General features: G+C 35.2%; 1 protein-coding gene and 1 long non-coding RNA gene across 3 annotated transcripts in view; one reads left to right on the top strand and one right to left on the bottom strand.

The window, feature by feature from the left end:
- The window catches only part of HYCC1 (hyccin PI4KA lipid kinase complex subunit 1), a 95,597-nt gene that overhangs the window by 21,218 nt on the left and 48,142 nt on the right, over nucleotides 1-26,237 (top strand). For both annotated transcript variants that reach the window (XM_058527085.1, XM_058527094.1), the window contains exon 2: nucleotides 24,617-24,695. In XM_058527085.1, the coding sequence (XP_058383068.1) occupies nucleotides 24,645-24,695 (51 nt within the window). In that variant the 5' untranslated portion in view covers nucleotides 24,617-24,644. The remainder of the gene's footprint in view (nucleotides 1-24,616; nucleotides 24,696-26,237) is intronic.
- LOC131395204 (uncharacterized) overlaps nucleotides 19,565-26,237 on the bottom strand; it is a 123,382-nt gene continuing 116,709 nt past the window's right edge. Inside the window, exon 4 of the long non-coding RNA XR_009216298.1 lies at nucleotides 19,565-19,587. This is a non-coding gene — a long non-coding RNA (uncharacterized LOC131395204). The remainder of the gene's footprint in view (nucleotides 19,588-26,237) is intronic.

Genomic DNA, 26,237 nt, shown 5'->3' with positions numbered 1-26,237 from the left:
GACAGAGTAGTTCCTAACACGTTTTACAAGGCCAATATCACCCTGATCCCAAAGCCAGACAAGGACAAGAGAAAGAAGGAAAGTTACAGCCCAATATTGCTGATGAACATAGATGCAAAAATCCTCGACAAAATACTGGCAAACCAAATACAGTAATACATTAAAAGGATCATGCGCCATGATCAAGTGGGATTTATACCAGGGATGTAGGGATGGTTCAACATCTGCATATCAATCAACGTGATACACCACATTAACAAAATGAGGAATAAAAACCACATGATGATCTCAATAGAGGCAGAGAAAGCATTTCACAAGATCCAACGTCCATTTATGTTAAAAACTCCCAATAAAATGGGTATACGAGGAAAGTACCTCAACATAATAAAGGCCATATATGACAAACCCATAGCCAACATCATACTTAATGGGGAAAAATTGAAAGTCATCCCTCTGAGAACAGGAACAAGACAAGGGTGCCCACTCTTGCCACTTTTATTCAACATAGTACTGGAGGTTTTGGCCAGAGCAGTTAGGCAAGAAAAACAAATAAAACGTATTTATTTTATAAAAATAAAATTGGCAATGAATAAGTGAAACTCTCACTGTTTGCAGATGACATGATTTTATCTATAGGAAACCCTAAAGAATCCATTGGAAAACTATTAGAAATAATCAACAACTACAGCAAAGATGCAGGGTACAAAATCAACTTACAAAAATCGGTTGCATTTCTATACTCTAATAACGAACTAACAGAAAGAACTCAAGAATACAATCCCACTTACAATTGCAACAAAAAGAATAAAATATTTAGGATTGAATTTAACCAAGGAGGTGTAAGACCTATACAATGAAAACTATAAGACGTTATTGAAAGAAATAGATGATGACATAAAGAAATGAAAAGATATTCCACGAACATGGATTGGAAGAATAAATATAGTTAAAATGTCCATACTACCTAAAGCAATCTACAGATTCAATGCAATCCCAGTCAGAATCCCAATGACATTCTTCACAGAAATAGAACAAAGAATCCTAAAATTCATATGGGGCAACAAAAGACCCCAAATAGCTAGAGCAATCCTGAGAAAAAAGAACAAAGCTGGAGGCCTCAAAATCCCTGACTTCAAAATATACTACAAAGCTATAGTAATCAAAACAGAATGGTACTGGTATGAAAACAGACACACAGATCAATGGAACAGCATTGAAAGCTCAGAAATAAAAACACACATCTACAGACAGCTAATCTTTGACAAAGGAGCTAAGTGCACACAATGGGGAAAGGAAAGTCTCTTCAATAAATGGTGTTGGGAAAACAGGACAGCCACAGGCAAAAGAATGCAAGTAGACCATTATCTTTTGCCATACACAAAAATTAACTCAAAATGGAATAACAACTTGAAGGTAAGACGTGAAAAACTCCTAGAGGAAAATAGAGGCAGTATACTCTTTGACATTGATCTTAGAAGAATCTTTTTGAATACCACGTCTACTCGGGCAAGGGAAACAATAGAAAAAATAAACAAATGGGACTTCATCAGACTAAAGAGCTTCTGCAAGGCAAAGGAAGCCAGGAACAAAACGAAAAGACAACCCACCAACTGCAAGAAAATATTTGCAAATCATATATCCGACAAGGGGTTGATCTCCAAAACATCTAAGAACTCACACAACTCAAGTACAAAAAAAAACAAACAACCTGATCAAAAAATGGGCAGAGAATACAGACAGACATTTTTCCAAAGAAGATATACAGATGGCTAACAGGCACATGGAAAGATGTTCAACATCATTAGGGAAATGCAAATCAAAACTACAATGAGATATCACCTTACACCTGTTAGAATGGCTATTATTACCAAGACAAAAAATAACAAATGTTGGAGAGGATGTGGAGAAAAGGGAACCCTCATACACTGCTGGTGGGAATGCAAACTGGTGCAGCCACTATGGAAAACAGTATGGAGATTTCTCAAAAATTAAAAATAGAAATACCATATGACCCAGCTATCCCACTACTGGTTATTTATCCAGAGAACTTGAAATCAACAATTCAAAGAGATTTATGCACCCCTATGTTCATTGCAGCTTATTTACAATAGCCAAGACATGGAAGCAACCCAAGTGCCCATTGACTGATGAATGGATAAAGAAGATATGGTATATATATATACAATGGAATACTACTCAGCCATAAAAACAGACAAAATCGTCCCATTTGCAACAACATGGATGGACCTTGAGGGTATTATGTTAAGCGAAATAAGCCGGAGAAAGACAAACATAAAGAAACACAAACACAGAGAAAGACAAAATATGATTTCACTCACATGTGGAAGATAAACAAATACATGGACAAAGAGAACAGATTAGTGGTTACCAGAGGGGAAGGGGGCTGGGGGACGAGCATAAGGGGTAAAGGGGCACATATACATGGTGACAGACAAATAATAATGTCCAACCGAAATTTCACAATTAAAAAAAAGTGGGAAATACCCATAGCTTAATAGGTTTAGCTAAAGTTGTAATATTCAGAAGTTTTTTCTCTTTTTCAGAAAGACCAATTTCTCTATGTGTATTCTATGGTGTTTTAGTTATCTGTTGCTGTGGAACAAATTACCCCAAAACTTAGTGGCTTAAAATAACAAAGATTTATTATTCTCTTGATTTTATGGGTTGACTGGGTTCAGCTGGGCAGTTCTGCCTTTGTATAGCTAAAATCAGTCTAGCTGAAATCACTTGTGCAGCTGCTTTCATCTGGGAGCTTGGCTGAGGCTGAAATCCCCAAGATGTGCTCTCGTCCTCCAAGGTCTTTCTCCATGTGGCTTCTTATCCAGATGTCTATCCTGAGCTTTTATAGCATGGTGGCTACTTTCTAAGAGGAAGTATTTCAAGAGGACATGCCCCGGGTGCAGGCTCTTATTAAGCCTCTGCTGGCATCGTGCTTAGTAAAGTCCATTGGCCAAAACAGGTCACGTTGCCAAGCCCAGCATCAATGTTGGAGAGGACTAGGCAAAGGTGTAAATAGTAGGAGAGGTTGTTTGTTGAAGGCCATAAATATAATAGGAATAGTTTGCCACACATGAAAAAAAAGGTCCAGGATATATTAGGTGGAAAAAGATCAAGTCTCAGTGGAGAGTGATTCCATTTCTTTTGGTCAAAAATCAAAACACAAAATTGTCTTATCATATCGTATCAGCTTCAATGCAGAAGCAGCTATGAGGGTCCAACCATGTTCTATTAAGCCAGGACATTAAAAAAAATTGCAAAAATGTGAAACAAAGCCACTCTTCTCAATAATTTTTTCTTTGTTTAGGAAAACTGTTATTTTTAATAAAAATATGTTATCATATTGACATGTAGTGGGTTTGTTATTATAATAAATGTTTAACATTTTGTCATTAAAAATTTCAAATATAAATATCAGTAAGTATAAACCATGAACAAAAGCTCTTTGGGGTTCTCAATTTTTAAGAGTAGAGAGTTTTGAGAACTGCTAATTATACAGTATATGTATAGAAAAAAGTTTGAAATAATACACGATAGTACAACAATGCTTTCTTTTGAAGAGTGGGATAGCAGCAGTGAGAAGGATGAACATTTCTTTTAATTATGGAAAAGATTTAAGAGTAGCAATTTTTTAAAAGTCTCCAATAAAGAAAAATATTAGTGGAGATGGGAGATTAATGTTCTACCAAAATGTTTATAGTTTTTTATTTGTTTTATTTTCTTTCTTAATGGAAATTTTATAATTTTTTTATAGTTGCATAATAAGCAGAACCCTTGTTTTACGCTCTATGTTACGGATTTTGTGTATTTCTGATGATTTTATCATGATTCTATCACTTATAATTATTCTTCTAGAAAATATAGGGTGCTACCTTGATTCCTGTTTCCCCTCATCTATCCTTCTCCCTTCCTTAGCCATCTGGATTACAGGCTCCTAGGGACACAGACCATATTTTAGTATTCTTTTGCTAATAGCTCGAAGTAATAAAAACAGTTTGCATTATACGCAGCAGGCACTGAAGGGCTTGTTGAATTATTAATGTTGCAATTTGAATATATAGTAATATTGACTTTTTGCATATATAAAAATATTGAATGAGTTATCCACATGACTTCCCATCCTATGTCTGTTTTTGCCTAGTCTTGTTCTCTTTGTTCCCACTCTGGGCCTGCCTGGCCTACAGTCTGGATAAATTGTATGAGCTAGACAGGGGATGAATAACCAATTTGTCAACTTGAGGTTCTGGTCTAGTGAATATGTAAAAAGGATTACTAATCACTGTACTACTTATTACTTATACAATAATCATGTCAATGAATGGTATTGAAATAATTTTTGTAGCTTGAAACTTTTACACTTATCTCTTAAAATCTGTCAACATAAACTACAATTTTGTCTTAGGATTTCATAAACTTTCATTTACTGAGGTAATACTTGAATCATTTAGTATATACTATAATTATATTTTGTAAAAGATGCTACAAGCATTTTGGAAAATCTTATTTCAGCCAATAATTGCTCTTGCAGATTTCTACCCAGTGTTAAATTTAAAATCATTCAATTTGTGATACTTTTATTTTTAATGAAATGTGTGACTTATATTAGTGGACTCTTTAGAATTCTTATAAAATTATAATAAGAGATTTTCTAAGCCAATGTCAATCAGTCAATTAATCTTTAAAACAATCAATCAGATAATGCTGTTTTGGATCCCAGATGCAGCGCCATAGTTCTCTCCTGACAGTTTGCCTTGCCAGCCCATAAACTTCATCAACATGGGCCTTGAGTTCTTCCTGAGTAGCCTGTAAAAAGCTGAGGAGTAAAAGGAAGATATAATAGAGAGGAAAAGCATAGACAAAGACATGGAGGTTGGAATGGCATAATGTATTTTGGAGAATAGCAGTAACTAAAATTTAGATAGGTAAATTATGGGTGTATTATAGGAGGAGCTTGAGGTGGAAGATCTGAGAGATATGATGTGGAAAAGTGTCATAGTATGTTTCAGGAGAAAAGCAGTGTTTCAGGAAGATTAGTCGGGCAGTAACGTGCACGGTGCTCTGGAGAAGCAGCAGGAGCAGGAAGGCTGTGTGAACTGAGCATGCAGAGGCAGTACAGGCCCAGGCTGAGGGTGTTGCTGTGGAGATAGAGAGCAGATGGTGAATCTGACAGGCGTTATGAAGGATAAAATTTATTCCTTTATTCCACAAGCATTTATTAAATACTTACTGTATGTATTTATGCTTTTAATGTCTGGACTGAACTTTACCTGTAATTACAGCACAATTCTAAGCTTCAAAATTGTGTAAACTGGTGGTGAAGTTCTTAATATTCTTTTTTCTGGTGATTTGTAATTTTAAAAATAATTCATCTTATAGACCTTTCTAAAATGAAGAGAAACATTTTTTTCTTAATCTTCCAAAATAATTTGTACTTTATTTGAAGTACAAAATTAACAAATTTAACAAATTGAAAGACAGCTACTTAATTATATATATGAGAAATCTTCTGGCAAGCAATGGAAGTTTCTTAACCAGAGGGCTTTATTTTTTAAGAAAGCTTACATTTATATTCATGAACGATTAAGAATGTTCTAGTGCATAAAAAAGTCTTTTCTTTACAGTCTTGTAATTTCAACTATCACTTTGTGCCATACTTCTAGCATCTTGTAAGTATGATTTCTACATCAAGCAGTGCTTAAAATAGGTTGTTAGTTTAAAAGAAACTGTAAAGTGCTTTAAGTTCAAGGTCATTTTCTGTGGTGAAAGACAATTACATGAAGTATGTATAAATTCACTCAAAGAGCCACATTAATCATTCTTACAAGATAAAAGAACATTTTTCTTAAGTAACGTTGATAATACTTAATAGTTTCCATGTTGGAATACAAGCATCAGGGCAGAGTGAGGCAATGGAGGTAAATCATCATGCTATAAATAATTTATACCTTAGTTTGCTGATGGGAAAGTCACCTTGAAATTTTCAACCTAATGGTATTATCTTCATTTAGAATAAGCTAATATACTTTTTTCTTCTTATCTTCATAACTGTGAATATACTGCCTATATCATTGCTTTTATTTTTCTCTCCATTAGATCCCAGTGAAAGCTTTCCATGATTTCCATGATTTCATTCCATTGGAACTATTTTGTTTTCTGTGTTGTCTTCCTATACATTTTTATTGCTTTCCTCCTTGATATTTCTCCTGTTATCTATTTCAGAGATTTCTATTTCATTGGTTTGTCTGGAATCTTCCTCAGCATAGACCCCTATTCCTTCTCCATGCTAAACATAGTAAAAATGGATTTTTACCATGGATATTTACTTAGATTGGAGGCTCCTATACTTAGCTTATGTCCAATTTAGGAAGTCGTTTATTGTTATTGCACTAATAATTACTTGTACATGGATGGCTTTACGATATATCTCTAGCTCTCATTCCTTACTTTTTCTCTAGTACAAAATTTCTTGCATTCAGTATGACTCTTATTGCATACCACGATGTGAGCTACCATGGGGGACTAATTAATAAGGTAAATGTGACATTAAAAACTCAGAATGTAATTCAGGGCCCAAAATAGCAAAGATTCAAAAGTTTGTTCATTTATTCATTCACTGGGAAAATGTTTATGTATCTAATTATGTGCGAGCCAATTTAAAAAGGCTAAATTGTAACTTATATTTTTAAGAATTGATTGGGTAAGTACAAGATAGGAGTGACCTGGTGTGCAAGCAATTTGTATGAAAAAGGTCTTGGGGTTTAGCTGACTCCAAGCATAATCTGACCTCTTTCTGTGAGACTTGATTGCTAAGGAAAGTAAAAAATTTTAGGTGTCCCTGACTGAAATGTTGTGTCCTCATATTCAGCTTGTTAGATTTCTCCTAGAACATTATATTTATAGTAGATATGAGATATGTTTATCATTTCTTCCCATGTAAGGCCCCTTCTCAATAAACCTGTATCTATGAGTCTATACCCTTGATCTCAGCTGTTGGAGCAAGGTGAGATATCTGTCCCAAGAATGGCCAATCTCCAAGCTGGCTAGTGAGTTGTAGTCAGGATCAAAATAAGAAACTGGCACAATCAGAGATTTATTTAAAGAATTTAGATTTGGGAAATTGAGAAATACAGGTTTGGTGCAGGGGAGAGTGTGTGCCTAGAGCAGAAAGGTCATGATAGTTAGGACTAAAATAGTCATAATAGGCCATAGGCAGGATGAGTAAGTTAGGAAGCCATTCAGCAAGTAAAGAATAGAACAGATGCACTGAGCAAAGCAGAGAAGTTACAATAGACTGACTGCTTTTAGAAGATAGGGATCTAAGTTCTAGTTCCTAGTTTTTAGGTTCAATTTCCTTAAGCCCCTTTTGTGCTACAGTTCCTGCCCTTGGATTTCTGCAAGACTCTTTGCAAATATTCTCCCTCTTTTTTTTTTAGCTAGCATTTAAATAGCCTTGACTAAAATAATGTGTAATTAATGACAAATTAGATTTCTTTTAGGTAAGAACAGCCAGGAGGTGAGATCTCTGGGAACCCCATTGCTGAGATGAGCACTTCTTGTTGAGATTAACATAACATATACCTCAGTGGTTCAACATTATTTTTAAGTGTTTATTTCATACTGTGGTTTGTGATGGGTTTTATGACCTGTGGCTTCCTGAGGGAATGAAAATGTGTTTCTTGGTGGTTTTATTATACAGTTACCATTTCTGTTGTCTCTGTCTTTTCCCCCCAGCTTTTGTAGAATGGGAGAGTTTGTAAGCTCCAATATTCAAGATTAGTTTAAAAGTATTTTACATAGATTTTTGCTCTGAATTTTGCTAATAAATTAATAAAAATCATCCTTTTGGAAAACATCAACACTATGAAAGCAACGTATATTCATCCTGTGCTTTGAGATAGGGGTATTGGACATAGGGGTTTTGTGGTCTTCTACCTATATCTCTTTCTGTAACATTAAGATGGTACATTGTTTGGAAATGTCTAACAATGTAATAACATGGTATTGAACTTTCTTTTGAATAATTTATTGTTATATATGGATGTAGGATGAGCAGGGACTTTAAGAATCTTCTAGTTTATCCCCTAATTTTCATGAGAGTTTTACTTAAAAAATCCTAGACAGATGAAAAATCTATCACAACCTCAAAGAATTTTGGAAATTGTATGTTTTCTCTCATTAGCCTATTTTATATTGAAGTTCCCAATAATAAGTGTTAATTATTTTATCAAATCTGAATCCCTTATTGTATTGTCTGACTTTTAAAAATTTGTATTATATTAATTGCCTCAAAGTTTGCAAAGATCTTATACTATAAAGCAGAAAATTGAGATGAAACTTTATTTTTTTAACTGAAAATTTAAATGAAATCATTTGACATCTCAGGAAAATAACTGAGGTGCTGGTATCAGGATATGTACAAAATAAGATTGTTTATACCTCATGAATAAAAGCAACTTTTATATAATATAGTGGAAACTGTGATGGTTACTGTGATATGTTGGTTCCATTGATTAAGCATAGCATTTATGATAGGATGGTTATTAGTGAGTTTTGTTTTGTTTAGTGGCTATGGACTTCTCCAAACTTTGAATTCTAGCCAACTATTTCACAATGTGTGCTGTTATTAATAGTAGAATCAGGCAAAAAATTATGCATCAGCAGAATGTAATAACATTTATTGGACATTCATAGATTATCTCCTATTTACAATAGGTATTACTACAAGTTTTCAGAGAAAGATCTGATTCCTTGATGGCAAGGACCATGACTTGGTCAATATTATTCTCTGATAGGAGTTAACACAGTGCCTTGCACTGAAAAGATATGCCCTAAATGTTTGATTAAGACAATGTTTTGGTTATCTATTGCTGCCTAAAAAACTATCCCCAAACTTAGTGGCTTCAAACAGCAAATATTTTTTCTCTCTCATAAATCCGAGGTTGACTAGATTTAACTTGGGAGATCTGCTCTGTGTTGTCAGCTGAAGCTTCAGTCGTCTGGAGGCTTGATTTGGCTGGAATGTCCAAAATGGCTCAGTCACATGGTTGGTACTTGGTCCTGACTCTCAGCTGGTAGCTCAGCAGGGGCCTTGGTTCTTTTCCATGCAGCCTTTGAAGACTTTCATGGTGGTTTGGGCTTCTTACAGTATGGCGGCTGGATTCCAAACGCATGAAAGTGTAAGTTGCAGATTTCTTAAGGTCTGGCCTCAGAAGTTTCACAGCTTTGTGTTCACTGTGTTCTTTTGATCAAATTCTTTTGACTCATAGGGCCAGTCCAGATATCAAAATGGTTGTTGACAAATAGGTTTTTTCTAACCTCTATTATTTGAGTTCAAATCAGATATCCTCTCCCTGGACAAAATATTCTTCTGAATTCCTGGAGGATTTGAAAAGAATAAGAAGATGGAAATGGGAAATGAGAAGAGGGATTGCTACCTTTCTTCTAATTGTTGTAGCTTTTCCAATAGAAACATACTGGCTTAGTTGCTATATCCCAACATGGTTTTGTCTTTGGGGTAGGCAAAAGATGCTTTAGTCACAAAACATTTCCCATAGTAAAAATCTCTGCTTCATTTTTGATAACCAGATACTCATTTTGTGATTTACGGGGAAAATAGGCCGAAGTTATGGGTCTTTGGAAAGACTTCCCACATCTCTCTTACTGGCCTATAAATTATATTCCTTCTCCCTGTGCGTTGAGAGGAAACTTTATTCACTTCAGGACGCAGGTAGGCAGTGAGGCAATCAGCAGCACTTCTTTTCAGGCAACAGCGCAGATACCCTACTCTTTCATAGGGCTCTCTTGTTGATTGGTCAGTTTCTAAGCAGTAAAATCCCTAAGATTAAATTAATTTTATTCTGTAACATAATCTGAACATTTCCTTCTGCTTTGTTTTCCTGAAATTCAACTAAGAATCTTGATAATCTTCTGGTGGTGCTTAATTTACTACAATGGCCTTATTTCATATGAAGTTTAAAACTTTGTGATATGTCACAATCCATTTATAGAAATTTGGTTGTTCTAGAGATTTATAGAAACTTGATTTCATAATGACATATAAAACAAATGGTTATAAAAGATTTGGTAGTAAATTATAGTTAATACTTCATAATGAAGGGGATGATGGGAAATAACTAAAAATAAGGAAATTTTTAGAGTTTTACTATGAAAGTTATAAATACTTTTTTTAATGTTCTTCCTTAATTGGATAATAATAAAGCAATTATAATAAGTTTTATGTTTCTGATGACAACACTTCTGTGGTATGCTTTCTGGAAAGCTTCTTGAAGAATTTGGGAATCGTTATTAGGGTTAAAATAAGTTTCTAATGTAGAGATTGAAGAATAAGACACTAGATTTAGAAAGATTTTATTATATACTGAAAATATAAAAAATTAATTTCACGTAGACTAACTCCGCTTGTGAAATACTGTATTGAAGAATCCTAGCAAGCTTTCCAATATAATTTTAAATATTCTTTTCCAAGATATATTTGAGAAAAATAAGAAGTTAGTTATTCAGCGAGAAACATCTATTTTAATTTTGTTCCTTTTGTCTTTGAGAAAGAGTAAAGATTTTTTTTTAAATCTGAGAGCATATTTTGAATATTACTTGAGATATCTAATTAGGTTTATAAAGCTGAAAAGTTACTTAAGACTTTGCCATAAATGTTAATAGGTTACATATTAGATATGAAATGTGGGGGTGGGTGTAAAAGTAGAGAACCTTTTACTGAGTGCTGGTAGAGAGAAACGGTTTTTAAATTACTGTTTGTATTTTGTGGTCACTTTGCTTCTTGCCTTACCTAGTCTTTAGTGGTGCCTTTAGTCATAACTGTTACTCATCTTGGAGCCTGAGGCTAATGGAAAGAAATTTTTTACAATGTTACAGTGTGTGGTAAGGACAAACAAAAGCTTCTATCAACTGGCAAACACTGTTGGCTTTTCATCTTCTATTTCTTTACTTATCCTACATTTTATTGAATTCCATTGTTCTCTTTCTCATATAATGCATTAATATTTCAGGTCTCATTTTTAATATTTATACATTTTCTATTTTTCTTAAGATACGTTTCCTTTTCTGAAATTTTAAAAAACTTGTCACTTGAAAGAATTTTGTAAGGTTTACCATATTTAGATTTGTTTTGAACTGGCATGACTTGGTAATTTAAAACTATATGGGGCCGGCCCCGTGGCTTAGCGGTTAAGTGTGCACGCGCCGCTACTGGCAGCCCGGGTTCGGATCCTGGGCGCGCACCAACGTACCGCTTCTCCAGCCATGCTGAGGCCGCGTCCCACATACAGCAACTAGAAGAATGTGCAACTATGACATACAACTATCTACTGGGGCTTTGGGGAAAAAAAGGGAGTATGATTGGCAATAGATGTTAGCTCAGAGCCGGTCTTCCTCAGCAAAAAGAGGAGGATTAGCATGGATGTTAGCTCAGGGCTGATCTTCCTCACAAAAAAAAAAAAAGAAAAAAAAACTGTGAATGTCATTTGAATTTTTCACTTCTTATAATTTTATGGGCTAGTTTAATATTTCAGTGAAATTATATGCTTAATTAAAAATATTTCTACATTTTACTGAAGATTTTTGACTCACTGTAAAGACAACTAAAATGCTTAATTATGTTGCTGTTCTTAAAAAGCAACTAATGACAAGTCAACATTATTTGAATTTTCATTCATGTTTGTAAATCAGTACTATAATTATTTTCCTTTTTTTTTAAGTTACAGCAACAACTACTGAAGAAATAGTACATCTCTTTTATAAATTAGTTTCTCTGTCGCCTCCATTTAGTGAGGAGAATAACGTATAATGGAAAATAATGTTCCCCGTAGGCCTCTGAGAAGCACTTGTGTAATCAAATATTATGAAAGTATTGAAATTGAAGCTTTGTATGCTCATATATTTTTAAAAATAAGAATGATATAGAATGTTATCAGAAGACATGAATGTCTTTGAAGTGATCTTAATCTCATTGTTGGAAGGTACTTTCAGATTACACTTGTGGCAGATAATATACTACATTATTCTATATCTGATAAAATAAATTTACCTTTAAAAATTAGAAATGTCTGTACTAATTTTCACTTCAGATCTGTCCCACGCAGGGGCTGGTATCTTTCCACAGATTTGGAAATGAGATCTGGGGTATGATCTTGCAGTTAAAACATTATGCAGACGTTAAGCATAAAGTAGCCATTAGAGAAGTGGAAATTTAGGACCACAGTGAGATATAAGAGATATAACCACACACCCATTAGAACAGCTAAAATGAAAAGTAGTGACTACCAGATGCTGGCAAGGATGTGGAGAAACTGAATTACTTATACATTGTTGGTGGGAACATAAAATGGTATAGCCTGCAAGATACTTTATTTGGAAAATAGTTTGGCAGTTTCTTAAAAAACTAATCATGTGACTATCACATGAACCAATGGTCATATTCCTAGACATTTATGTCAGAGAAAAATGAAAACTTATGTTGGCACAAAAACTTGTACTGGAATATTCATGGCTGCAATAATAGCCAAAAAACTGGAAACAAACCAAATGTCCTTCTGTAGGTGAATGGTTAAATAAACTGTGGTATATTCATATCATGGAATACTACTCTGCAATAAAAAGGAAGAAACTATTAATACATTCAACAATGTGGATGGATCTCAAGGACATTATGCTGAGTGAAAAAAACACTATCTCAGGGCCAGCCTGGTGGTGTAGCAGTTAAGTGTACACGCTCTGCTGCGGTGGCCTGGGGTTCAGATTCTGGGCGCGCACCGACGCACGCTTGTCAAGCTGTGCTGTGGCGGCGTCCCATATAAAGTGGAGGAAGATGGGCATGGATGTTAGCCCAGGGCCAATCTTCCTCAGCAAAAAGAGGAGGATTGGCAGATGTTAGCTCAGGGCTGATCTTCCTCACCCAAAAAAAAAAAAAAAAGACTATCTCAAAAGGTCATTTATTGTATGATTCCATTTATATAACGGTCTCAGAAAGACAAAATTATAGAGGTTTAGAACACATTAGAAGTTGCCAGGAGTTAGGGATGATTGAGGTGAAGAGGGTGGGTGTGACCATCAGCAGGTAGCACTAGGTAGATCTTTGTGGTGATGGAGTAGTTCTGTATCTTGATTGTGCTGGAGGTTACACAAATCTACACATGTGATAAAATGGCATAGAACTATACACTCACATTGTACCAATGTCAATTTCCTGGTTTTGATTTTGTATCATATTTACCTAAGATGTAACCAATGAGGGAAACTGGATAAAGGGTACATGGAATTCTCTACATTATTTTTTTTAATGGGGTAAAATTCACAGAAAATTAACCATTTTACAGTGTACAACTCAGAGGCATTTAGTACATTTATAGTGTTGTACCACCATTCCCTGTATCTAATTCCAAAACATTTTCATCACCCCAAAAGGAAATCCCATACCCATTAAGCCTCTCTACCTCCTCCCGTCCCCCCAAGCCCTGGCAACCACTAATCTGCTTTCTGTCTTTATGGATTTACCTATTCTGAATATTTCATATAAATGGAATCATATAATATGTGACTTTTTAGGTTTGACTTCTTTCATTTTTCATAATATTTTTGAGGTTTATTCGTATTTCTCATGTATCAATCCTTTATTTCTTTTTATGACTGAATAATATTCCGTTGTATGGATATACCACATTTTGTTTATCCATTCATCAATTGATGGATATGAGGTTTGTTTCCACCTTTTGGTTATTGAAAATAGTGCTGCTATGAACATTTGTGTGCAAGTTTTTGTTTTTTGTTTTTTTTTTATAATTTTATTTATTTATTTTTTCCCCCAAAGCCCCAGTAGATAGTTGTATGTCATAGCTGCACATCCTTCTAGTTGCTGTATGTGGGATGCGGCCTCAGCATGGCCGGAGAAGCGGTGCGTCAGTGTGCGGCCGGGGTTCTGAACCCGGGCCGCCAGCAGCGGAACGCGCGCACTTAACCGCTAAGCCACGGGGCCGGCCCAGCAAGTTTTTGTTTGAACATTTGTTTTCAATTCTTTGGGTGTATTCCTAGGAGTGGAATTGCTGGGTCATATGGTAATTCTATGTTTAACTTTTTGAGAACTGCCAAACTGTTTTCCATAGTGGCTAAAACATTTTACTTCTCTTCCAGCAGTGTAGAAGGGTTATAATTTCTCTACATCCCTGCCAACACTTGTTATTTTTTTTTGAAAAAAATTATTATTGAATATTTGAAAGTTGCTAAAAGAGTAGATCTTAAAAGTCTCATCACAAGAAAAAAAATTTTATAACTATGTACAGTGATGGATATTAACTAGACATGTGATGATCATTTCACAATATATATAAATATTGAATCATTACATTGCACACCTGAAATTAATATGTTATATGTCAAATATACCTCAAAAAATTATAGCCATCCTAGTGGGTGTGAAGTGGTATCTCATTGTGGTTTTGATTTGCATTGCCCAGTGACTAATGATGGTGAGCACTTTTTTCATATGCTTGTTGGCCATTTGTATATTTTCTTTGGAGAAATGTCTATTTAAGTCTTGAGTCTATTTTTTAATTTGGTTATTTGTCTTTTTGTTGTTGAGTTGTAAGAGTTCTTTATATATTCTGGACACTAGACCCTTATCTGATATATGATTTGCAAATATTTTCTCTCGTTGTTTGAGTTGTCTTTTCACTTTCTTGGTAATGTCTTTTGATGCACAAAAGTTTTAAATTTTGGTGAAGTCCAATTAATCTATTTTTTTCTTTTGTTGTTAATGCTTTTAGTGTTATATATAAGAAACTATTGCCAAACACAAGATCATGAAAATTTACCACTCTGTTTTCTTCTAAGAGTTTTATAGTTTTAGCTCTTATATTTAGGCCTTTAATCCATTTTGAGTTACTTTTTTATTTGGTGTGAAGTAAGGATCCAATTTCATTCTTTTTCATGTGGATATCCAGTTGTCCCAGCACGATTTGTTGAAGAGACTATTCATCCCATTGCACAATCTTGGCACCCTTGTTGAAAATCAACTGGACTCTTAATTCTGTTCCATTGATCTATATGTCTGCCATTATGCCAGTACCACAGTGGTTTGGTTACTGTAGCTTTGTAGTAAGTTTTGAAGTTGAGATGTGTGAGTGTTTCAATTTCATTTTTCTTTTTCAACATTGTTTTGACTACTTGGGGTTCCTTGCAATTCCATGTGAATTGTAGAATCAGCTTGTCAATTTCTGCGAAAAGGCAGTTGGGATTTTGAGAGGAATTACGTTGAATCTGTAAATCGATTTGGGAAGTATTGCCATCATAACAATATTAAGTCTTCCAATTCATGAACATGGATAGTTTCCATTTATTTAGATCATCGTTAATTTCTTACAATAATGTTTTATATTTTCAGTGTACAAGTGTTGAATTTCTTTTGTTAAATTAATCCCTAAGTATTTTATTCTTTTGATGGTATTGTAAATGGAATTCTTTTCTTAATTTAATTTTCAGATTGTTCATTGTTAGTGTATAGAAATACAATTGATTTTTTTAAACCTTGATCTTGTATTCTGAAACCTTGCTGAACTCATTTATTAGCTCTAGTAGCTTTTTTGTGTGGATTCTCTAGGGGATTCCAGGTGGCTTTCTATGTGTAGGATCATGTCATCAGTAAATAGAGATAGTTTTACTTCTTCCTTTCTAATTTGGATGCCTTTTATTTATGTTTTTTATTTTTATTTATTTATTTTTTTGTTTAATTGCTCTGGCTAGAACTTCCAGTGCAATAATGAATATAAGTGGCATTTTGTCTTGTTCCTGATCTTAGGGGGAAGTTGTCAGCCTTTCACCACTGAGTATGTTAGCCGTGGGTTTTTCATAGATGCCCTTTCTCAGGTGAAGGAAGTTCTCTTCCATTCCTAGTTTATTGAATATTTTTTTCATGAAAGGGCGTTGGATTTTGCCAAATGCTTTTTCTGCATCAACTGAGATGATCCTGTGTTTTTTCCTTCATTCTATTAATGTAGTGTATTACATTGATTGATTTTTGTAATTTTGAACCATGCTTGCATTCCTGGAATAAATCCTACTTGGTAATGATGTATCATCTCTTAAAATGCTGCTGGATTTGGTTTGTTAATATTTTCTTGAGGATTTTTGCATCTATATTCATAAGGGATATTGGTCTATAGTTTTCTTATGACGTCTTTGACCAGCTTGGTATCAGCGTAATGCTGGCTTCAGAGATAGAGTTAGAAAGTATTCCCTCCTCTTCTATTTTTGGAAGAGTTGGAGATGGATTGGTGTTAATACTTTAAATGTTTGGTAGAATTCACCGGTGAAGAAGGAGCTTTAAAAGCACTTGTTATCCCATGTGTCTCCTTTCCCAACCTCTTCCTTCCCAGGCTTTTCAGTCTGTCTATTACTTATGCTGACTATTATCCCTAGTTGAGGCTGCTACGGGCAATACTTTTGCCTTTAAATGCTTTCACCATATGCCACTCAGGAAGCTGCCCCAGCCCTGGAAATACTCTGTATTGGGCAAAACAAAAGCAACCCCTTGCAGCAGTCCTTCAGGGAACCACCAGACAGTTTGAAACAATTACAGTTCTTTGAGTATATGGTCCATATTGCTTCCTCTGTCACTAGCAACCTGCACCAGGAATGCGGGCTTCTGTCTTCATGGCCACTGCTGATCTGCGAGGTTTGGGATTGTAGATGGGCAATTTAAAAATGCCCCAGTGTTCTCTTACCACAGTGCAGCAGCTTCTTTCTTCAATAATCTTTCCCCTGGTTTTTGTAAATTTTTGACTAGATTACAGAGTTCTGCAAGAGTTGATTTGACAGTTTTTGCTAGCTTATTAGTTGTTTTGGTGGAGAGATGGAGCTCTGGAATTCTCTACTCCTCCATTTTGGTGATATTACTCCTGTACTATTTTTTGCAACTTCCTATAAATCTATGAGTATTTCAAAATAAAAAGTTTAAAAAATTATCTAAATTCTGTGACCTTCAGAGGTCAGGGGAACAAGGTGTGATGAATTCATAGAAAAGTACCCTGGTTGTGGTCAGACTTTAGCTGTAGAAAATGTTTTCTTCCTTCTTGAATAATTTGGTTTAGAATATGACAGCAAAAGAGGAATTAAAAGAAACAAGTAGAGATTATTGCCCTAATTTAAAGATCTCTCAATCTCACTCTCATTCTTTTCTTGATTTCCTAGTTCTTATTATACTCACCTCTCATTTTGGTGAGATCACTGTCAGTTTTCCTTGTGTTAATTCAGGCATTACCTGGATGAATATCCTTCTGGGGAGATTGAAGAGGTAGGTGTGATACAATGGAGTGGAATTTGAAGGATATTTTATGAATAGTTTCCATATTGAGAGTAGGATAAGTAGATATGAATAGCAAGTAAGAAAGGTGTAATTAGGATTTGAGTAGAACTGAACTCAATTACTTTCATTAGTGGTTATTGACTTTCTTTTTAATTTTTGATTCCTTTCCCATTTAACACTTGTTACTTCTTTGCAGAAAATAAAATAAAAACCTATAGTTATTTGCTTTGGAATTATCTTTTAAATTGTTGGTTCGGGTTGGAGTCAAGAAATCTGAGCAATTTTGAAAAGTTGTTCAACTTGCTCAACTAATGTGTATCAGCTTTATTATATTGACAATACCTATGTATGTGTATAAAATAAATAGATTTGTTTTAAGAAAGAGCTTACAGTTATATGTAAATAGGAGCCACTCATTAGCTTAAGAAATCTTTCTTGAATATCTCCTATCTGATAGGTACTAGATTAGGTGCTGAGAATACAATGTGGGCAAACTCCGACTTGGTTCCTGCTCTTAAGGCACATAGAATCTAGTTGGTATATTATTTACCTATGTTGCCAAAACAGACTGCCAAACAAATCTCTACCTCAATAATTTATTTCTTGCTTAGATCACCTGTAGATGATAGTTGATTAGTTGTGGCTCTGTCCACATGTCTCCCATTCCAGGATAAAGGAGCAGCCCTTATCTGGGACATTTGCTTCTCCCCTCACTCTCTGCACTCTAGCCACATAGATTTCTTTCTTTTCCTTGAACAAGCCTGATGATTTATTTTCCAGGGCCTTTTCCTAGAAGATTGACTCTGCCTGGCACACTGCACACAACACCTTCTCATCCCCTCTTCTTTTTGTCGTAGTTAACTCATATAAATCTCAGCTCAAGTGTCAGTTACTTTGGGAAGCTTTTCCTGACCCCGAAGTCTATTTCAGCCTACACTAATTCAAGGTGATCAGCTAGTAATTGAATTGATTACTACAACAAAAGTCAACACTTTTTAGAGGATTATAACAGAAACCAGAGTCTCTACAATATATCATCCACAGTATCCAGTATATATCAAAATTTATAGGTATGCAAAGAAGAAGGAAAATGAGACTGATACTCAAGAAAAATGAGCAGTCAATAGATACCAACCCCAAGATGGTCCATAAATTGGATTTAGCAGAAAAAGGCTTTAAAACAGCTGTTATAAATATGCTCAAAAATTAAAATAAGATATGTTTGAAGAGTTAAAGGAAAATAAGATCTTAATGAATTAATAAGGAATATCAGAGAAAAATGGAAAGTGTAAAAAGAGAACCAAATGGAAATTCTAGAACTGAAGAGTAAATAAATAAATGAAAAATTCACTGGGTGAACGTAACAGCAGATTGGAGATAGCAGAATAAAAAGGATACATCAATAGAAATTATCCAATCTAAAAAACACAGAGAAAAAAGATTAAAGAAAAATGAACAGAGCCTCAAGGATCGGTGGAAAAATATCAAACACTCTTACATATGTGTAATTGGAGTCCCAGAAGAGGAGAGTGACAATGGGTAGGAAGAATATTTAAAGATATAATGGATAGAATTTTCACAAATTTGATCAAAAACATTGATTTACTGTTCCAAGAAACTCAGCTAACCCAAAGCAGGATAATTTCAAAGAAAAACACATGTAGGTGTATCATAGAGAAACTGCTGAGAAGCAAAAATAAAGGGAAGTCTTTATAGAAGCCTATTTCAGATGTCCTGTGGCACCCATACGTTAGATGATTCACTAGAAGAACTCACAGGAGTCAGAGGCAGTTAAACTTACTATGCTTTATTACAATGAAAGTATATAATGCTGGGTCAGTAAGGGAAAAAGATGCATCAGGTAGAGTCAGGAGGAAACCAGGTACAAACTTTCAAAGTCGTCCCTCATGGGGGTCTCATGGGACACACTTCTAACTCTTACAATGAACTACAGCAGCACATGCAAAGTGCCTCCTGCCCAACTCACCAAAACTGACGTGAAAAGAAATAGAAAATATAAATAGCTCTACATCTATTAAAGAAATTGAATTCTTTGGGTAGGCAATAATTTCTTAGATACAACACAGAAAATATCAACCATGAAAGAAAAAATGATAAATTGGACTTCATCAAAATTAGAACATTCTGGGGCCGGCCTGATGGCATAGTGGTTAAGTTTGCATGCTCCACTTCGGTGGCCTGGGGTTCGCAGGTTTGGATCCCAGGCACGGACCTACGCACTGCTTATTAAGCCATACTGTGGCAGCATCCCATATAAAGTAGCGGAAGATGGGCACAGATGTTATCCCAGGGTCAATCTTCCTCAGCAAAAAGAGGAGGACTGGCAATGGATGTTAGCTCAGGGAGAATCTTCCTCAGCAAAAAAAAAAAAAAAAAAAGACAAACAAACAAAAACAACAACCCATTGTAAAAGGGCCTTGACCTTACAATGTTTGAGAACAGCTGATCTAGGTTATGATCATAGGATTGAGTAGCTGAGGACAATATTGTTGGAGGAGATTTTTAGAAATTAAGAGTTCAGGAGATGAGAAAAAAATCACTAAGAATTTAAATAGGAGTAGTTTGAAAGAGTGACAATGAGCCAGAGCTAAGGTCATCTAGAAATGAAGGGGAGGGATGGGGAGGATTGACTGATAGATGACAGCTACATGCATTTCAAAGCAGCATTGAGTGGATGATTCGAAGGGAGAGAGGGAGAATGATCTAGAATAGTAATAAAGAGGGAGGAGGACACTTACCTTACCTCTAGGCCTAGTGGTTTCTTCCAGGGTCATGTGAGGAAAAGCAGTCACTCTTTGAAAAGATTTCAGGGAAAGCAGTGTCTTCAGAGAAGAGGTACACTTCTTGTTAGAACAAGAAGACAGCGACAATCAGAGAACTGTTGAAGATATAGAGGATTTTGCTGGTAACAGATTGTCAATTCCAAAAGGCACGGCGAAAGAGAACCTCCTTCCAGAATTAGCGTAGGATGGGAGATGGGGGTAAAATAGGGGGTGTGCAGAGTTATGGAGATATAGTGTGCAAGGGCTGAGTGTAACCTGGAAGCTGTAGTTTCTTGTGGTTCCTGACATAAACAGAGATAAAGGGAATAATGACTTGAGTCCTGGTGTACCTGAGACAGATAGTGGTGGTGAGGTTGTGAAAGTTTCAGGGTAGGGAGGTGTTTTGAGGACTCCCTTTTGAGCTCTGCAGAAGGAGGCAAAGAAGCGTGGAGAGGAACAATTTTACTTTGAGCTTGCATACATGCTAAACTAGTGAGTAGTCATGTGAACTCAGCTATGCAATTGAGGGCTCCTATTTGATTTCTAAGTGGAAGTTAAGAGGCCTGAGGCTGTCTGGTGCTACTAATGTATAATAATCACCAAGAAAAATGCACAAATCATAAGTGTTCAGCTTGGTGAATTTTCACCAAATGAAGACACCTTTTGTAGCCAGCACCTAGATCAAGAAGCAGACTATTACCAGAAACCCAGAAGTAACTCCCTTAAGAGCAATCACTGTCCTAACTTTTAACACACTTGACTAGTTTTGCCTGTTCTTGAAGTTTGTATAAATGTAATTATATAGTATGCACTCTTTTATCTACCTTCTTTTTTCCAACATTGTGACATTGATGTAGTTATAGTTCATTGTCGTCGTATAAAACTCCATGTATGGTATACTATAATCTATCCTTTCTACTCTTGGTGGACATTTGGTTTGTTTCTACATGTTCCAGCAAAAATTGCTGCTGTGAGTATTCCTGAACACATCTTTCAGGGAACATATATCCACATTTCTGTAGGGTATATTTTTATGGGTAGAATTGTTGGGTCCATAGAAAATGCATGTGTTCAAGCTTATAGGATATTGCCAAAGAGTTTTCCAAGATATAGTACCAATTTACATCCACACCAGCTGTGTATGAATATTCTGGTTGCTCCATATCTTTTTCAACACTTGGTATTATCTGTCTTTCATTCTAGCCATACTTGCAAGTGTCCTTGTGTGTGTGTGTGTGCGCACGCGCGATGTATTTCATTATGGGTTTTAGTTGACATTCCCTGGTGACTAACAAAGTTGAGCACCTTTCATATGTTAAGTTTCCATTTGGATAAGTAGTGTGCTTATTTTTCCTGTTGGATTGTCTGCCTTTTTCTTAGTAATTTATGAGTTCTTTATACATTCTGGATTGCGAGACTTTTGTCGGATATATGAATTGCAAATATCTTCTTCTATGCCATGGCTTTGCCTTTTCATTCTCTTAGTGGTGTCTTTTGATGAATAGAAGTTCTTCCTTTTATTCCCCCAGCTTTATTGAGGTATGACGGACAAATAAAAATTGTATATATTTAAGGTGTACTTGATATTTTGCTATAACACAATCAAGCTAATTAACATATCCTCACCTCACGTAGTTTTTATTTCTTTTGTGTGTGGTGAGAACACTTAAGATGTACTCTCTTAGAAATTTCAAGTATACATTATTGTTAACTATAGTTACCATGCGGTACATTAGGTTGCCAGAACTTATTTGTCTTATAACAGAAAGTTTGTACCCTTTGACCAACATCTCCTCATTTCTCCCACTCCCCAGCCCCTGGAAACTACCATTTTGCTCTCTGTAACTATGAGTTTGACTTTTTTAGATTCCACATATAAGTGAGATCTTGCAGTGTTTGTCTTTCTGTGTCTGGCTTATTTCACTTAGCATAATGTCTTCCAGATTCATCATGTTGTTGCAAATGGCAGGTTTTCCTCTTTTTAAAGCTGAACAATATTTCGTTGTATATATATACACCACATTTTCTTTATCCATTCATCTGTCAATAGATAGAAGCTCTTATTTTTAATAAAGTCCAGTTTATCCTTTTTTTACCTCCTTATCATTAGTGCTTCTGTGCCTATTGTTTAAGAAACTTTTGCCTACCCCAAGGTTATGAAGAAATTCTTTTATGTTTTCTTCTAAAGCTTTATGTTTTACCTTTCACAATTAGATCTACAGTCCAACTGGAACTGATTTTTGCATATGGTATGAGCTAGTAGGTCCTGGTTCTCCCCACCAACACATCCTACCCTATGTAGCTGTCCAGTTGACCTAGCTCCATTTATTATAAAGACTATCCTTTCCCTACTGAATTACAGTGTCGCTTTTGTCATAGATCAGGTGACCATGTATGTATAGGTCTGTTTCTGGCCACTCTGTTCTGTTCTGTTGGTTTTTTTTGACCCTTATGATAATACCACCCTGGCTTAGTGACTACAGTTTTAGTAAGTTTTATAGTAAGCCTTGATATTTAGAAGTCCAAGTCCTCTAGCTCTGTTGTTCTTCAAAATTGCTTTGACTATTTTTGATCCTTTGCGTATCCCTCTTGATTCCTTTTAACATTTTAAAATTTAGTCTTAACTAGAGAGTTATTTTGAATTTTTGTAAAAATTTTACCTTCCCAATTCTCTGTAATTTGATGTAGCATGGTTCTAGTTGTGATAACTTTCCGTGCTAATTTACTAGATAAACAATGGAAAAATACAAAGAAAATTCATGTGTGTGTTTATATTTACTTTGCAAATATGGGTAATATAACAGGATAAAAATAAGTAGATCCAGGCAGAAAGAAAATAAGGGTAAGAGTATAATATAAAACAATAGAAAAGATTAATCCAGGCCTACTTTTTTTGTGGACAGAGTTCGGGCAGAAACTTTGACTCCCATTTTAGTAGAATCAAAGCAAAGAGAGTCAGTTATGAGATTCACAGTATCCATAATGTAAAAGCAAATCAGTTACTGTCAAGAAGAGTTTTTCCTGGTATTGAAAAATGCAGATGTGAATTTTCTCCTGTTAGATTTTAAAGGGGTAATGTGATCTAGCAGTGTTTTCAGTAATATTTTGGACATAATTCCAAAGCCCAGTTTATCTGAATAGACAGTTATATAAAATCAATAATATGGTACAGATATGTGGTTTTCTGATAGACTGACTTGATCCAAGGATAAAATTTAGAGTAAAAAAATAAAAGAGTTATTTTTTATTTTGAAAAATAAAATGCGTATCTCTCAAGTAATTCTTCATGAATGAATGTATATATACCTATATATATATTTTTTTTTCTTAACTATTTTTTTATGGGAATTAGACAACAGAGACTTTAGAATGTATTCTTTGGCAAGAATCTGTGTTGTTCGTTAAGGCGTATCTGTATACTCTGATAGACAGCTGAGCAGAGGCTATAAGAATTGATATTCTTCAATAATAATATTGCATAGTACTAATACTTGATTGCCAGGTACTGTAATAAGTGCTTTTGTTTGCATTTTTTCATTTAGTCCTCACAATAACCCCTGGAAAGTGGGTACTGTGATTATTCCTATTTCACAGATGAAAAAAGTAAAGCAAATAACTTGCCCAAGTTTATACTATAAGTAAGCAATAGAATCAAGATTCAGTTTCTGGCAGTTCTGCCTCAGTTTCTGCTATGATAATGCTGATGAAAATTAAGAAGCCTAATGCAGGATTTGTGCCTGAATTAGGAGGTTAGGAAATTCAGATAGAGCTAAGATTTTCCCTCAAGAAACAGTTTCTAAGTCTACTCTCATATAGGTGGATGGGGGAAGAAAACTACATTGTACTTTGACAGAAATTTTGCTTGAGATAAATTTGTTTTGCATTTTCCTTTAGCTTCCTTTTTTTTTTCGTTAATGCTTAAGTAAATCCCAGTCGTCTGAATTACTATTGTTGAATATGGCGTTATGTTGGATATTATCACTTTTACTTTTGTTTTATGAATATTAAACTTTCAGGGAACCAAGTGGCTTGCCTAGATAGATTGTTACTGTTATAAAGAAGTGAAATATAAGCAAATTAAATTACTTTAATGCTTTCTAAAAGGCAATTTTGGATGCATGTCTTTTTTATATTTTCACAGTTTTAAAATATTTTCTTAAGATGCATGACCTATTTGGAATTATTTAATTGAAACTAGGGGAAAATGTCCAGTAGGTTTTGCAGCTGGCATTTCTGAGAGCTAAATGAAAATTGCAGAACCAGTTGCATCATGTTATGATATTTACACTTTTGCCAAAATCCTTGCATTTTAATGCTTGTTTGTGCATGTTGGTTTTGAAATTACCCCAGTAATTTATGTTTGAAACTGCCTTAATTTCACAAAATAAGAAGTAACTAAATTTGATAAGATTGCTTCTATCCATAGTAATCTGACTACAAAGAAAATATATTCAAAATTTTAACATTTTTCTATTTTAATTTTCAGGGTGAAGTTTTAGAACAGATGTGGAAAGATGTTCACTTCAGAGAAAGGGGTTGTGGAGGAATGGTTGTCAGAGTTTAAGGTAATATTTACTGTTTTAATATAATAATTATATTCCAAAGAAGTTTTCCCTGGGGTTTAAATTTCAGTGTTTTTTTTTATTTTTATGACTGAAAAGCTAAATATCTGTGGAAGCAGAAGTATGTTCCAACATATCTTAATAAGGAATTATTTAGACATAGTAATGTTTTCTAAGAAATTGATTCCTTTTTTGTCCCAAGTGGTTCAAAGAGTTTGTTTGCTCCTTTTTGTGGCAATGCCACAAAGAATAAACTCTCCGAATGTTGATGTCACTCTCTCCAACCACCATCAGAGATTCAGTGCTGAAATGTTTCTCCCAATTTGGGGGGCAATGGGAGTGGGCATGATCAACAATGAGGAGAAGATGGGAAGCTATTTGCCCAACTTTCTACCAGTGGATCTTTCTCTACTTGACTAACCCAGTGCCTACATATGGGGTGTATGACTTTTGGTTAGTTGATGAAGAAAATAAAACTTCTGTTTTATTGTCTCATGAACTCTTCTCTGTGGTAGCAAAAATTGTGTTCCTTTAACCAGTTAATTACCTTCTCCTTGTCCTCTGAGTCTCATTTTACATAATTAGGTGAGCTTCGTGATCCTAAACCACAGGAATGAAGAGTTTGGGCTGAAACTGTCGCTTTTTTGTCTGGCTCAGTCAGCCCCAGACCTTCAGGACAAACACATAGCCTGACAAAGTCAGACTTACTGGCTTGTTTCCGTGTGGGAGATTACACAACAGGTACCATGTGGGCATCTCACCAAACAAAGAAAAAGATAAAATTCTTATAGGATTTGGAGGCAGGGTGGAGTTTAGATGAAATTTGAATGAAGCAGTTTTGATGGGCTCAATATAAAGCAGAACTGTGTGTAATGGGGTCAAAATCTGGTCTGGACTGTGGAGTGGACCCAGGTTCCTGTTGTATTGGAAACTACAAAGGTAACATCTATGTGGAATGTGTTCAGAAACCCTTTATCTGAAGCTCTGCACCTAGGCTGGAAATCGAGCCTGCTTCTCTGCATCAAGGTGACTTAGATCCTCCAGGCAAGAGTGGGATGTTTCATTCTTATTGATACATGTTAAACAGCAAGGTTTTTTTTTTTTTTTTTTATTGATATTTTAATGGTTTCTAACATTGTGAAATTTTGGGTTGTACATTTTTGTTTGTCCATCACCCCATATATGACTCCCTTCACCCCTTGTGCCCACCCCCCACCCCCACTTCCCGGGTAACCACAGTCCAGTTTTCTCTGTCCATGTGTTGGTTTATATTCCACATATGAGTGAGATCATACGGTGTTTGTCTTTCTCTTTCTGGCTTATTTCACTTAACATAATACGCTCCAGGCCCATCCATGTTGTTGCAAATGGGACGATTTTGTCTTTTTTTATGGCTGAGTAGTATTCCATTGTATATATATACCACATTTTCTTAATCCAATCGTCAGTCGAGGGACACTTAGGTTGCTTCCACTTCTTGGCTATGGTGAATAATGCTGCAATGAACATAGGGGTGCATAAGCCTCTTTGGATTGTTGATTTCAG

This window comes from Diceros bicornis, chromosome 3 (genome assembly GCF_020826845.1).
Source record: "Diceros bicornis minor isolate mBicDic1 chromosome 3, mDicBic1.mat.cur, whole genome shotgun sequence".
Lineage (NCBI taxonomy): Eukaryota > Metazoa > Chordata > Mammalia > Perissodactyla > Rhinocerotidae > Diceros > Diceros bicornis.
This window is presented reverse-complemented; position numbering and strand designations above follow the sequence as displayed.